This window comes from Mesoplodon bidens (assembly GCF_964165515.1).
Source record: "Mesoplodon bidens genome assembly, chromosome: 17".
NCBI lineage: Eukaryota > Metazoa > Chordata > Mammalia > Artiodactyla > Ziphiidae > Mesoplodon > Mesoplodon bidens.
The window spans coordinates 17,909,729-17,925,238 of NC_138174.1; the positions used below are offsets into that span (position 1 = coordinate 17,909,729).

A 15,510-nucleotide genomic window follows, 5' to 3' on the forward strand; every position below is an offset into this window, starting at 1 on the left:
CTAATTGGCTTTAACCTAAAGAAAAACCAGCTTCTCCTATCTTTATGACAGGAGGTAGTTTTGCAACAAGGAGCAAGGCTCCCACCCTCCCACAGAGATGGGAGAGGGGCCCTACCTCCCTTGATGATGGCATTTCAAAGGGATGGCCCCCTCGTCCTTGAGAAAGTCCTAAAGCTGGCAGGAGTCTGAGTTAGCTCTTTAAAAAATTTACATACCTTTCAAAGAGACAGAGAAAAGAACTTAGAGTTACCAGTTTTCTCAAGTGAATGCTCTAAAAAGAGGGAGGAAGGAGAAGCATCTTCCCTTATTTTCAACATGGAGAGCTAAGCCTCTTATTTTTCATCTGTATTTGCCCTTTCAGGCCCAAGAAATGGCAGGAATGGGATCCCCACCTCCCGCTCACTCAGGGACTCTCCCACCTTGACCCAGGCTCTGCAGCAAGAGGCACAGCCTGGACAATCTCATTGCTCGACTGCCTGGCCTCTGTCCGTCTTCGGGGCTGGGGCTTCTGGAAGGGAGCAGTACCCCGCTGGTGTTGAGTTGCATCAGGTGGGTTCTGGGGAAAGTACGAGTCTTTTGTGAGGTGACCTCACCTTACCACCTGAGGTTGCAGCCAGGACGCTTGAGGTGTCGTGCATTCTGAAATCTGCCTGGAGGACGGACACTTCCCTGGTGGCGCAGTGGTTGGGAGTCCGCCTGCCAGTGCTGGGGACATGGGTTCGATCCCTGGTCCGGGAAGATCCCACATGCCGCGGAGCAACTAAGCCCGTGCGCCACAACTACTGAGCCTGTGCTCTAGAGCCTGGGAGCCACAGCTACTGCGCCCATGTGCCACAACTACTGAAGCCCGTGCACGCCTAGAGCCCGTGCTCCGCGACAAGAGAAGCCACCACAATGAGAAGCCCACGCTCCGCAATGAAGAGCAGCCCCTGTTCGCTGCAACTAGAGAAAGCCCACATGCAGCAATGAAGACCCAATGCAGCCAAAAATAAATTAATTAATTAGTTACAAAAAGAACCTGGAGAACGAGAAGGAAGGCAAGGTCCCAGCTCACCACGTGCTGAGGATGGGGGCCTGGCCCACTTCAAAGAACACAGCTGCCCCCAGCCCCAGCGGGAGGAGGTGAGTGTGGAAATCTGTGAGGATGGACAGCTGAAACCCAAAACTCAGCAGGACCAAACTAAAACCCAACTCCTGCAATTCTTACTTTCACCAAAGGATTGCTTCTATCCAAGAGGGGAAGGAGAAACATCTTCAGAATCAATGAGTCAGAAAGGGAGAAACTCAGCCCATATTCAAAGGGGTAATCAGCTCTCCAACGTGGAACAAATCTCACTCTATACAGTGTTTGCAGAGAAGAAAACCGGATTCCTTTATATATAAGGAGGAAATAGATTCGTGCTTTTCAGCCACTTCTGCTCGCGCACCTCCTCACTCCCGCTCATGGGTTAACGGGAGGCTGATGGACCTGAAAGGTGTGGGTGAATTGGAACACGCAAAATACCCCTCTCATAAGGAGAGCACCTTTTTTTTTTTTTTTTTTTTTTTTTTTTTTTTTTTTTTTTTTTTTTTTTTGCTGTACGCGGGCCTCTCACTGCTGTGGCCTCTCCCGTTGCGGAGCACAGGCTCCGGACACACAGGCTCCGCGGCCATGGCTCGCGGGCCCCGCCGCTCCGCGGCATGTGGGATCTTCCGGGATAGGGGCACGAACCCGTGTCCCCTGCATCGGCAGGCGGACTCTCAACCACTGCGCCACCAGGGAAGCCCAGGAGAGCACCTTTTAAAAAACAAAATAAAACAGAAGGCACGGTTTGTTTCTTCCTAAGCTTCCCTATGCTGTAGCTCTGTGATATAAGTACCTGTATACGTACATATGTGTATGTTTCTCTCTGAGCAGAAGAGCAGGAGGGAAGCCCCTCCGTCTGCCCCCACCATGTCCCTGGCAGGCTCTGGCTTGCCTTGGGTGGGGAGGCAAGGGCTGAGGCTACTGACCCCTGACTGCCCTCCCCTTCAGTTGGCAGTGGCCATGGGAGTGGAATTCCCAATTCTACGGACCAGCTTTGTCCTGTTGCCACTCTTGCTCCCGGCAGGCAAGGCCAGCTACCCCATGGTCTTCGGGGAAGTTTCTGAAAGAGGATGGGATTTCACCCTCCTTCCAGAGCCAACATTACTGGAATGGGAGAAGGAAGGATGAAAGAACTGGAGAAGGCAAAGCCAGGCCACTGCCTGTGTGCCATGGAGCATCCTCACCTCTTCCCCGGCACTGGCTCTGGGCCCTGTGTCTGCTCTCTCTGGCCACCTCTGTGGGCTCAGCCTTTCCCAGGGACCCTGGCAGACGCCTAGTGACATGGCAGATGGACCCTTTTCTACTATGGAGTCATACGTGTGGGGTAAACTATAATCAAAAATAATTGTTTTAATGTAGGCTGCCCTTGAGCAAAAATAAATAAATAAATGAAATCCTCCAGTGCAGAAACCAGTTGAAGAGGGAAACCACAGCTGAAGCAGTTGAGTGAAGCCTGGAGTCCAGGGGGATCTTAGAGGAGCCCAATTTAGGCTCTAGGGACCAGGCTGCGGTCATAGCACCTGTACGGGAACAGGAGATGTGGCCTCACTCTTGCTTGGAGGAGAGAAAATTTTTATCTGAGCTCAGCAGAAAAGCAAGAGCATTGAAGTGGCACCCCTTTCTTAAAAGGGGATTGGAAAATTCTGCCCGCCAGCTCAGCCAGGCATGCCAAAGCAAACAGTCTATCTTGGGAGTGCAAAGAAAAACAGTTGCCTGTCAGAAACCGAATCCTTGGGGCCTGTGCCATGAATGAGCACAGAGTTCAAATTCCTACTACCTGTGAGGTCCGTGAGCCCCAAGCAGAGAAACCGACATAATATTTGGTCTAAAACAATTGAAACCTCCAGGATCCTGGTAGATGCTAATGTGAAACCACTCTGTGTAAAAACTGTCATAACCCAGAGCACACGGGAGTCACACAGGAAAAACAAATCCTACTGAAGATGAGCTCACAATAAAAAATGACAAATCATGTGAGGAAATGAGTCTCCTTGAGCAGAAACCAGCAGATGCCTCCAGAGGGTCCTCAATGCCTCAAACTCTGCAGATAACGGAACAGTCTGAAAAGAGCTATAAACACATTCAGACCCAGCATTCCAAAAGCAGGGTCCAGAGGTTCTAGCCCCTTCCCAACCTGCCCCTCCCGTGTCCACCTTCTCAGTTCATTCCAGTCCCGCCTGCCATGCAGACTCAAAATCTTGAGCACCTTCGAGTTCTTCCTTTCTCAGCCTTTTGTCTTAAAAATGGCTCTCAATGTTCTTGTCTTCCTCTCCTCTCCTCTGTGACTGCGATGGGCATCTAGCTGGGCTGTCCACTTTCCCGTCCCCAGTGTCCCCCCTTCTCTTTATTTCACCTCCACACTGCCACTAAATTAGCCTCTTAAATGGAAGCCAGATGGTTTCACTTCTCCGAGACAAACTCCTGATTATGAAAGTCTAAGCCTTCCTTAATTTGGAGCTAAACTTTCTTTCCAGTTTTGTTTCCTGTTATAATACATCCCACCCCTCACCCCAACCTCGTGTTTCAGCCTTTCTGGTTTGTTTGTCCTTCCTACCCTCTCCCTCATGCCTCCAAGCAGTCTCTTCCCGCTGACGAGGCTGCTCTCCCATCTCATCTGCCTACTGAAGGTCAACCTTGGCTTAAACCTTCTAGAAGCATGATGTCGTGGAAAAATGCAGGCATCATCAGGGCTAGAATATCTGGTTTCAAATTCCAGAAATGTCACTTAAGAGCAGTGCCTCAGGCAAGTCACAACCTCTCTGAGCCTCAGTGTCTAATTATATAAAATGGGAATGATCCCTACTTTGCAGGGTTGGGAGAATTAGAGATAATCTCTGTAGAGCACTGAGCACGGAACCAGCCCCAGTACGTGATCAGTAAACAGTAAACTCTCAACCTCTCCTTTTTTATGGGAGTCATGTCCTCCTGCTTCCCCATCTAGAGGACCATGAGACTGGAGTCTCCTTTGTCTTTGCATATTTGCCCTTTTCTGTGTCTAACATAGGAAGGTTTTTTTTTTTTTCTTTTTTTTTTTTCTTTTTGCAGTACATGGGCCTCTCACTGTTGTGGCCTCTCCCGTTGCAGAGCACAGGCTCTGGACACTCAGGCCCAGCGGCCATGGCTCACGGGCCCAGCCACTCCACGGCATGTGGGATCCTCCCGGACCGGGGCACAAACCCACGTCCCCTGCATCGGCAGGCGGACTCCCAACCACTGCGCCACCAGGGAAGCCCAAACATAGGAAGTCTTGAAACACATTGATTGACACGTGGTGGAAAGAAGTAGGCACACCTAACTTGATGTTAGAAGGGGAGACTTTGGGTAGAGGGACCGCTCAGATGTTGGAGTGATTGTGTCACTCCAGAGAGGGCAGAACCACCATCAGGAGTCCTAAGGAGGCTGATGGTAGCCCAGGATAGGAAGGAATATCCAAAATTTAAAGTTTAACACGAGAATAGGTACCAAATGGAAGTTACTTGCCATTAAAAAGTATAGAAAGTATTCCTGGGTTGAATGAGGTATAAGACCAGATCAGTGATTCTTATCTTAGGGAGTCACAGGTACCTTTGAAAGTCTGACAGAAGTTATGGATCTTCTTCCCTAGAAAAATGGCCCAAAGCATAACATTTTGCAAATAATTTCAGGAGCTTCATGGATCTTAGGTAACGTCAGCTGAAAATGCTTCGGCTTTCTCACTATTTATACTGAGAGGTTCATTGCTGTTATACATATCTTCAAAATTCACACCTGCCATCTGGAGGTCCAGCTTCGTATCTAAAGCTCATTGCCTTTTGCCACAGATTCAATACTCGGCATATTTTTTGATAAAGTGAATAAATGAATGAAATCATTGATTGATCTGATCTTCAAGGAAACCTGTGTGCTTGAAGGAGAGAGAAAGAGCAGGAAAACAGAAAGAAAACAATGAAGGGTTTCAGAGAAAGACCAGTACAGGGTAACAAAAAGTTGGAGAAGGGTTAATCAGGGTCAAAGAAGAGGATCAATTTTGGAAGGCCTGAACTCCCGGCCTCTGCCCAGGGCTGAGCGCCCCATTGAACTTCTAAACCCAAAATCCTGCAGAAGCAGACTCCATCCTGCTGGCCCTGACTCCTTGCCCTCAGAGTGATGGTGGCACATACCCAGGGGCTACCGGGGAAAATCACTCATAAGATCATGCCCATGTCCAGGTGATATTCTTTTTTTTTTTTTTTTTTTTTTTGCGGTACGCAGGCCTCTTACTGTTGTGGCCTCTCCCATTGCGGAGCACAGGCTCCGGATGCTCAGGCTCAGCGGCCGTGGCTCACAGGCCCAGCCGCTCCGCGGCATGTGGGATCTTCCCAGACCGGGGCACAAACCCGTGTCCCCTGCATCGTCAGGCGGACTCTCAACAACTGCGCCACCAGGGAAGCCCCCAGGTGATATTCTGATTTGATTTTGAAACCTCTTTCCCTCTGTGAATTTAGGTCTTAATTATTCTGCAACCACTTTTTCTGTTATTACAATTGCTTAGTTCACACGTGGTAATGAGTTACTAAGCGAAGTATGCTGAGGTTTGTTTTTTCCCTCAGAGTATCATTATTCAATGAATAGTTGATTTTCAACACAAACACCGGTGACAATAAGTCCCAAAAGGAAAATATGCTGTCTGAGCGCAGGGGGATTCCTTGTTTGAGAAACTGAATTTGAGATTCTCCAGGATTAGCTGGTCTTCCGATCCACATGAGCGAAGAAGACAGGCTGCTCTGCCTGGTCAAGGCCTCTGGCTCTCCCCACAGCCTGCCCCCTGTGCTAACCTGGAGTTAGAGTGGTTGCGGGATTTCACGAGGCGCCTCAGGCTCTCCAGGGCCTCGGGCAGCCCCTCTCCGGTGAGGGCGCTGCAGCCCTGCAGCTCCCAGCAGTGCCCCTGGAACCTGTCCAAGCCCAGCCTGTCTCTGATCTCAGGCAGCGGCAGGGCATGGGGTGCCTCCTGCTTGTTGGCCAGCACCAGGAAGGGCACGCTGGCCAGGTGGGGGTCGCCCAGGGCCTCGGTGAGCTCAGCCACTGCCTCGGGCAAGCGGGCTTCATCTGTGCTGTCCAGCACGTATATGAGGACGTCCGTGCCCTCCAGGTAGTCCTTCCAGCTGGCCCTGAGCTGGCTCTGCCCCCCGACATCCCAGAGGGTCAGAGACACGTGCCCAGGGGCTTCGAGAGGCTCCACGTTGAAACCCACGGTGGGCAGGGTCTCCACCAGCTGGTGGCCCTTCAGTTTGTACAGGAGCATGGTCTTGCCGGCCGAGTCCAGGCCTATCATCACCACCCGGGCTTCCGCCTTGTGACCTCGGGAGTTCACAGACCCCATGGGGGCCACTGCCAGACCCTAGGGGAGAAAGGCCGGGTGCACACATCAGCCATTCTTTTCAGAAGAAACACAAATCCTTGCGGGCACATGGGAGAAGAGCTTCTACGCCCAAAGTAGGAAAGTGTCTTTACAGTGTCATATTTCAGACAATGGCCTGGGTTTCGAAAGGGCAGGGAAGTAGGGGTGTGTGAGTCAGCATCCGCTGACCTATCTCTGGGGGGTGCCCGCTGCAGAGAAGAGGGCAGGGCCTCCCCTAAAACACACGGAATGTGAGCTCACATTCCTTGGTAGTTAAAGCAAGGAGGCACAACGAAGTTCCAGTTAGACAAACTGAAAGATGTTTCCATTCTTGTGGGTCTGTGGCTTCTAGCCTCTGTTTTCCTCCTGTAAGCCTAAACCCCGAAGGGGAAGCTATCTTGGGGTCAGTGCACTGACGGAGGGGGGCAGTCGGCTCACGGTAACTTCTGCTTCCTTTGGCTGCCCCCCGCACAGGACCAGGCCACATCCTGTAAACAGTGGCTATTTATAAATACTGTTGACCGTGGACACATGTACGGCTCAGAGCAAAGTGGTTTCCTCCAGTGTCTTGCCGAGGTAAATTACCTCCAGGTTTTTCAAGAATCTCAAATTTTAAGATCAAGACCTGTTCCCACCTTAGTCCAGAGAAAGCTTGGCTGGAACCGGGGGAGGGACATCTCACACCCAGGGGAGTATATTTCAGCTGCCCCTGGAGGAAAATAAGATAGCCTCTGTTCATTCCTCAAGCCAGGGGTAGGAGAGTGAAATTAAAGTTACCTCAGTGTTATCAGGCTGCGGCCGAAAGCTCCCCCTCTGTGGTGGTCTTCCACCTGCAGCTGCGTTCAGTCCTGAGAGCGAGATGGGAAAGGAGTACAGTGACTGTGGCCGGTTCTCCCTTTTTGTGTTTCCTTTTCCCAGATGCTTGGGGGCGGGGCAAGGCTCCGCAGCCCCGCCCTCGCCCCTGGGGCTCCCTGAGCAGAGCAGTCCTGCTGAGGATGTGCCACAAAGATGCCCCCAGCCAGGCCCAGAGCCGACTCCGGGTTCTTGGCCGTTCAGACTCCATATGCAGGAGGGAGGGCACCCAGCTCAGAACTGTGCCGTGGTCCGCTGATTCTCCTGCTCTTCCTCTCACAATCCTGGGATCCCCTTGGTGGAGAAATCTGAGAATCAGACCTCTTCCTTCAGCTCATGCCTCAGTGTGTTTCTGGTGCCTGGAGATTCTTTCATTTGCTTGGAACCGTATGTGCTTAAAAACTGCCTAAGTAGGATTAAAACACTCTTAAAAAATAGGTTTAAATGTTGAAGGTAAACCAAAATAGGTATATATATATATATATATATATATATATATATATATATATATATACTGAAGGTAAACCATAAAAATCAAAAAGTTGTGTTAATGGGTAGAACTATGCGTGATTAAGCTCATTGCTTAAGTTTTTTTCTTGAACAGTGTAATTATATTTTTCCCAGTAAAAATGATGCCTTCAGAAAATAGAATTTTCAAAAAATTGGCCAGTCAGAAGCCCTTGTTTCTGTAGCAGATTCTGATTTGGATCTGGAGCTCCAGTGATTTGGTTCTCGTAACCAATGACAGTTCTGCTTTCCAGCACATTCTTTCATTACAATGTCAAGAACCAGGTTGGGGCTTGTGATTCTCTCATCTTACCAACGAAGAAGAAACAGGCTCAGACAGGATAAATTATTTGCTCATGGTCTTGCTGAATTTATAATTCGTCTCTTTCTCTTTCATCATGTCGTGTTACGCATGGAGAAAGTGCTTTGCAAATGGCAAGCACCTTATTGTAACAGTTGTTGTCATTAGGCTGCTATATTTTAATAGGAGGAAGCGATTGAGAAAAACCAGAAACCTGGGCGCGACTGTGTCCTGTTGATTTATAGCTAGGGAGCCTAGGGCTGTGGTGTCAGTGGATGGAAAATTACTAAGAGACATCATCGGAAAGGGGGGTTCTGGCTAAACTGACCTAACAGAGTCATCATTAAAAACAGGCCAGGGTGCTCCGACCTCACCTGGGGGATGGTGGAGAATGAGGAACCTGGTCAGATATCGAGGGTGGAAATTCTCATTAAACAGACTTAGCAGGGTTCTTGCTAAAACTGGATTTTATAAGGAAGTGCACAGTCTCAAAGCAGTAAAGGACTGTCTGGAGGGGGGCTTGTCCATCTCACGCATGTGCTGGGCAGTTAGATGAAGGCGTGACCCAGCCCTGTCCAGGCCTGGCTGACAAATCAGTGGGAATCCTGCAAGGAATCTGCCAGGACTTTGTAGGAGGATTGGGGCCGGCAGAGGATAAGGACATAGCAGGCTAAGGATAAGGTGTGCGTGGGGGCTGAGGGGCCAGGGATGCTACTCTGGCCCTGGTTCCCCTTGTCTGAGCCCAGGGGAGAAGGGAGTCTGGCAGACTGAAGAAGCCGTTGACTTGAGGGGCTCAGAGGCACCATACCAGGCTGCTTGGTGCTGAGTGCCCCCAGGTGACACAGTGAAGGGAGGGACACTCCCCCAGCCTCCTGCCCTGAGAATTCCAGGGAAGCCTGGGGCCCCAGGGCCAGCATGCACACCGTCTGGAGGCCCGGCTTTGGTACTGACAGTCAGGCTCTTAGAGAAACATCGCCCTCTAGGGTCTAGACAGGCATTCAGGGGGAGGACCCCTGAGCACTGACCAGTCTCCCCTGGAAATAAAGGAGCCTTTCCTGAGGGCTAAGGTCCCTATAAGCTGGAGAAGATGAGAAGCAAGGAAACAGCGTTTATGTGTTCTACCCGAAGGCTGTGTGGCCTGAATTACCGCTGTATGTTCCAACCCCATACCTTTGGCTCAGCAAGGAGGAAAGCTTTTCACTGGACGCCCTCGTGTGGGGAGCTATAGAAGGGCTGCTGATAGAAGGGCCGCTGACCTGGGAGGCAATGAAGAGCAGAAGGTAACAGAGTGGGCTTTGTTTTGGGACCATCTGGGGGCACACTTGGTCTCCACTACTTATTTGCTGTGTCACCTCATGCATGTTCCTGAATTTCTCTGTGCCTCCATTTCTTTATCTGTAAAATGGAGATGATGATAATACTATGGTACCTAACTTGAAGGGTTATTGGGAGGATTACATAAGTTAAGGCACATCACTAAGTACTCACATTGGGTACCTAGTCCCAGGTTAGTACTGTGAAATAAGGAAAGGGGAGCCATCAAAAGCAGAGGCGTGGTTGGAGAGGGACATGCAGCTTTGTAAGCCTGTGACTGTAGCTTCTAGAACTATAATAAAGACGGGTGTCTCTGCTGGGCTCACTGATACCAGGAGAGACAAGGGTCTTGGGCCCCACCTCTACTGTCCCTAGAACGTAGGACTTCCCATGATGGCCACTGGATAGCTCCCCATGGTTCAGAGAATGAGTTTAGAAATCTATTTTTGCCAATTCTTGGGTAGATATTCAGGCCCGGAGGATCGAGACATACTCTGCACTCACAAAGAAATGATTTATAGGCCAGAATGCTATTTCTTACATTTCCAATGGGATCTATTCGGCCCAAGATCAGGGACCAGTTTTCCGTGCAGCACACCTGGAGAAGGTGTGGGAGGAGGGGAAACGTGGCGGATGCACAGGTGAATACATCAACCGTGGAAGCTGCGTCCGAACAGGCTGTTTGGAAACAATGGACAGTTGGTGGATTTTAAGGGATTGTTTATCATGGAACAGAGCCTGGTGACGGCTTTCTTTTCTCCTCTCTACAGTTAGGTTCAAAGGGAGAAAGTGCGAGAATCAGAGCTTTGTTCCCCTGGAAAGTGCTGAAGAAACGCTGACAAATTCCTCCTTCCAGCCGTCCTTTTCCTGGGCTGCATGGGGGGACCCTGGCTTTCTGACTGTCTGTTACAGCCTCATCTTTCTCTAGTCTCTCACTTTCTCAACTTGGCAATACCCAAGTAAGTAACTGGTTTCCAAGGACTGCATCTTTCGAAGATCAGGTTTTATTCATTTATATTTTCAAGTTCTCCATACAAAATTCAAAAGGTACAAAAGGGTCGAGTGTCAAGGAAGTTGCCCTCTCACCCCTGTCCTCCTGCCGTGCAGGTGCGCTTTCCTGGGAAAAGAAACCCACATCATCGGCTTTTAGATATTTTCCCAGAGACAGTCTGTGCACATGTAAGCAAGTATAATACATTAGTTTTTCATGGTTTTCCTTTCTTTCTTTCCCCAAATGGTAACATACTCTGAGGCATTTAATCTCTTGAGTAAATCTTCTCTTAATCACTTTCTTAGGCATCGGCTCTGTCAAGGGTCAGTGGGAGAGGAAGGGAGTGGTTGCAGCCGGCAGCCCCCCCCCCACAGTGGGTGATGTGAGGGGCGGGTGAAAGCGGTCTTTGTGGGGTATTGTGGTGGGAATCAACACTCCAACATGCTAAAAGTGGAACTTCTCTCAGACATTTAACTCCATCTGTGACTATCCTTTATTAGGCACTCCCGTGGAGCCCTAAGCAGTGTATCTGAATTTGGGGTGGTTACCACAGGTGCAGTGTGTTTATGGGAACCTGGTTACAGGTAGGTATGGCCATGGGTAGGGTTTCCCCAGACTCGGAGAAAGCGGGCAGTGAGCACAAGGTCGACGGATAAACTGAGACCAGTGACTCTCAGTAGCAGCACTTGGAAAGTTTGGTGAGTGCACACTGCTGGCATTCAGTGCGTGGGGACCAGAGATGCTAGACATGCGACAGTGCCCAGGATAATTCTGCACGAGAAAGAATGTTTCTTGAATTTGAATTCAGCTTTCGAATGCCCCAGGCATTTCTGTCGTTTTTAAAAGCCCACTATTTGTAAAAATTATCTGATCCTAGAACCTAATTTTGTTTTATATGTAAACCCAGACAATCTTCTGCATCGTTTCACATACATGACGTTTTCCAGAAATGTCACTACTCTGTGAATTGAGGAAAGCTTGCACTTTGTTTTGTTTGGAGTTTTAGGGTGAGCTGTTCACCATTTTAAAAAAATCACATCTCTGACAGCAGCAATGCCTGTGGCATTTAAGTTGCTGATGAGACACAGGAAAATGCTGTATCAGGTGCCAGTGAGGCCACAGTATTTCTTTTCTTTAATTTTTAAAATTTTTAATTTATTTAATTTGGGCTGCATTGGTTCTTCGTTGCTGCGTGCGGGCTTTCTCTAGTCATGGCGAACGGGAGCTACTATTCTTCGTTGCAGTGCGCTGGCTTCTCATTGTGGTGGCTTCTCTTGTTGCGGAGCACGGGCTCTAGGTGCGCGGGCTTCAGTAGTTGTGGCTCGCGGGCTCTAGAGTTCAGGCTCAGTAATTGTGGCGCACGGGCTTAGTTGCTCCGCGGCACGTGGGATCTTCCCGGAGCAGGCTTGAACCCATGTCCCCTGCACTAGCAGGAGGATTCTTAACCACTGCGCCACCAGGGAAGGAGGCCACATTGTTTCTATGTTTAGGTGCTGTGATTGTGCCTGAGCACTTATGATGGAAAAAGAGATTCTCTTACTACACATTTACCTTCCTTTTATTTATTCCTTATCTTTTAGTTAAAGCATTATATTGATTTTCTTTCAAGACCATGTGGGCAGGTAGATTCTATTATTCCTGATTTTCATTTCTTGATTTTAAAACATTGGACATTGTAAAATATGTGTTATGTAAAACAAAAGGTGAGTTGCTGTTTGGGGCCCCTCCCATAGGAGGAGATAGTTGGATAGAGGAAAGGATGAGTGAGGACCGGTCATGGGGGAGCCAGGTGGAATGACAATGGGGGACCCCACATCGGAAGTCATAGATGGTGACAGCCAGAGGGTACAGCTTCTTGCTGTCTGATCAGTGAAGTCTGTTCCTTCAAGGCGGTGTGCAGTCTCACCCTCATGGATCCTGACTCCTACCGTGTCCTGTGGGCCACCTTGGAGCAGCACACTGTCCCACCACATGCTCAGTATTGCACAGGGGACACAGATGCAGGAGCAGGTCAACCACCCTAGAACTCCACATGTATCGGGGGTGGGAAGTTTTGTGTATGAAGATCTAAATCAGGCATAAGGTACAGTAGACACTAATTGCAAAGATATTTATATTTATAATATATAAATATATTTATTTTTATTTTATTTTTTCATATACCTTTTAAACAGATATATCTGTGATAGCTCTGTGCCTTTCCATGCTTTTCCTAGGCAGTTGGTTTCATGGAATATTGCTGACATATTGCCCTCCACAGAGCTTCCCAGAACACAGAACTCTGTCTGCCTATGCTTTTCTAGTACTTTAACTACAAATGAGGCTCTCCTAACAGAGGGTGAATCAGTAGGAAACATTCTACAAGAAATATTTATTCTGCACATGGCATGTGGAAGCTGCTTCCCTGTGTTCCCTAAATCCTGGGTTTGGGATGCTCTGTGCCTCCCTCACAGTGTCCGAAGAGCTGGGCTGACTTCCTGGTACATCTTCCCGAGTGCCTGCGTGGAGTGTCCTAGGCCTGGGGCTCCTGATGGGAGGCCTTCCCAGAGCACAGCTCTGGGCCCATATCTGCATCGCTGCTCCCCGCACCTTCAGCTCTGGGCTCAGCCGCCTGGATTATTTTGAAATCCATCTAATGGCCTTAGTGGAGAGAAAACAAATGCCCTTTGTGTGCCCCACTACTATCACTGTCATATTTTCTCATCTTTCCTCCCTTTTCTGGCCAGAGTTTCTTCAACAATCCACAGCCCCCTTATTTCTTGTGTTCCATTGCACTTAATAATCGGTTTGCCAGTTATAGTCCGGCCTAATTATAGCTGCTCCACGTGGTTGTAACCAGAGTGTACATACACGTCTGTATTCTGATTTATTTCATTTAACTCTATATAGAAAATTACGCAGCCTAACCCCTACATAGTCTCCAATAAAAACTTTTGTGTTGGCTTCATAACTATATTACATCAAGGAGAAATACTATGACTTCTAAAATAATGCTGAATTAAAGATTTTGTGAATAAAGTTTTTCTCTTCATTTGGATTATTTCCATTGGCTAAATGGCCATAGTTGGTATTTCTTGGACGGAAGAAATGAACGCTTTATGGCTTGCTCAGATCTTCCAATACGTCATCACGTTGCGCTACGAGTTATGCCTTGATTTTACAAGTTGGACTTTCTTTTTCTTTTTTCCTTTTACAGACTGTCCAGCCCTCCAGTCCCCAGGCTCAAAGCACCCATGCTTTGAGTTCCTCAGCCTTCAGAGAGGAGGTGGTAGCTGGATGTACTGTCCCCAGACACTGTTGTAGGGAAAAGCTTCCAGGGGCCGTAGAGATTGGGGAATAGAGGAAACATTCCCACTGTTGAGGTTTTTGATGTAATGATGATAATGACAATGGTACTGGTAGGCACCATTTACTGGGTCCTTTATGTTAGGCGTTTAATGATCTCATTTCCTCCTCTTGACCACTGTGCCAGGTAGGTATCGTTATCACCATTTTATTAAGAAAAAGCTGAGGTTCAGAGAGGCAGAGTAACTATGCTTTCAGCTGCAAGTGGCTGAAGCTGGGTTTTCTCACGATCTCACTCGACCGCAGGTAAGGAGGGAGGAGGTCCCAGGTGGGTTCCGCAGCTCAGCAGTGTCATCCAGGAGCCAATGTCTTTCCACATTTCTGCGTTGGCATCAACGTGTGGGTGACGTTGCCTTTCCTCGGTGCAGCAACACCAAGCTTCTCATCTTCACACAGCCGAATCCAAAAGCAGGAAGAAGGGGAAGGTGGCAGTCTTCTCGTGTGTTTGTGTGCATGTGTGTGTGTGTGTATTTATTTTATCAGGAAGGAAATATTCCCCCAAAGCCTCCCAGTCAATTTTATCTGATATCTCATTGTCCAAGAGAATGAAATGACTTGGTTTGGCCAGGCAGGGTTCTGAGCGTACTGTCTCTGTCTCTCGATAGCTGAATAAAGTTGCGCTATTCTTAGTGAGAAGAAACTGGGAATAGTGTTGGTGGGCAACAGTGTCGACTGCATTTCCCCAGCATTCCATGGTAGAGGGTTGTCTTCTTACACACATGCTTTCTTCCAAGATCGTCTTTAACATGAGTTAACAGTGTGTGTGTGTGCACACGCACGTGTGTGCCAGCGGGCATGTCCCAGGTGCTCACACTTGGTTGCTTGTGTAGCCTGGTCATCGAGTCCAAAGATAAGAAATCAGTGGAAATGCGGCAGTCATTCTTGCTACCTTGCAAATGAGAGACAGGGCAGGATAGCGAGGCTGGATTAGTGAGGCAGCCTCCTGTATTAAGGAAGAAGGCAGGTTGAAGACCGAGGACATCTGGATTCTAGCCCCAGATCTGCTACTTTCTATCTGTGTTACCGTGGGTAAGTTATTCAATCTTTCTGAACCTCAGTTTTCTCATCTGTAAAGCAAGAAGGTTGGACTAGGTCATCTCTAAATTTTGTTCAGCTCTAATACTCTATAGTTACAGTGCACTTTTTACTGAGCAGCTATGAGCTGTGCTCTGTACAGTCTATCACATTATTTTTTTAAAAACCTTTCAAAATGCATCTGCATGCCATATGAATGGAAGAGGTCAACATTATTCCTGTATATGGAGACTAGGACATCATGTAACAGAATTAGATATAGAATATAGTATTGCAGACTCTTTTTGAATGTCTTTATTTTGCATTACAAATTGTACTTTGAGTTATTATCACTTTAACTGGCTTGTGTTTTACATTTACAGCGCAGCTCATCTTCCAGAACTTTTCACTCTTTCTAGTTTCCATTTTATTGGAAACACTATCTCCTTATAACTGAGTAAAGAACATGGCAGAGTCGGGGGAAATGTTTGCGCCTGTCTCTTTTTACTCTCTCTCTCTCTCTCTCTCTCACTCTGAACATAAATAGTATCTTGGCAGCTGATCTTTGTCGTTTAAAAAAAACACATGAAAAGGAAACAGCAGTGGATGATCTGCTTTCTGAAACAGTGTAAGAAAGATCTGAAGTGTTAGCTTTGCACTGAAGCTCCTTCAACTTCTGCTTTTACAATATTTGCAGGAAGTTTCCTGACACTAAAGGGGAAAAGAAACAGTGGCCAGAGACTGTCTCCTGAAAATATGCAGGA

At 48.2% G+C, this 15,510-nt stretch overlaps 1 protein-coding gene across 1 annotated transcript; it reads right to left on the bottom strand.

The window, feature by feature from the left end:
- Positions 1-203: 203 nt before the first annotated feature.
- ARL11 (ARF like GTPase 11) lies at positions 204-7,312 on the bottom strand. Its single transcript, XM_081214416.1, has 2 exons — positions 7,200-7,312; positions 204-6,422 (listed from the first exon to the last, which is right to left on the bottom strand). The coding sequence occupies exon 2, from the start codon at positions 6,402-6,404 to the stop codon at positions 5,817-5,819; it is 588 nt and encodes a 195-aa protein (XP_081070542.1). The 5' UTR covers positions 6,405-6,422; positions 7,200-7,312; the 3' UTR covers positions 204-5,816.
- Between the last annotated feature and the right edge of the window lie 8,198 nt (positions 7,313-15,510).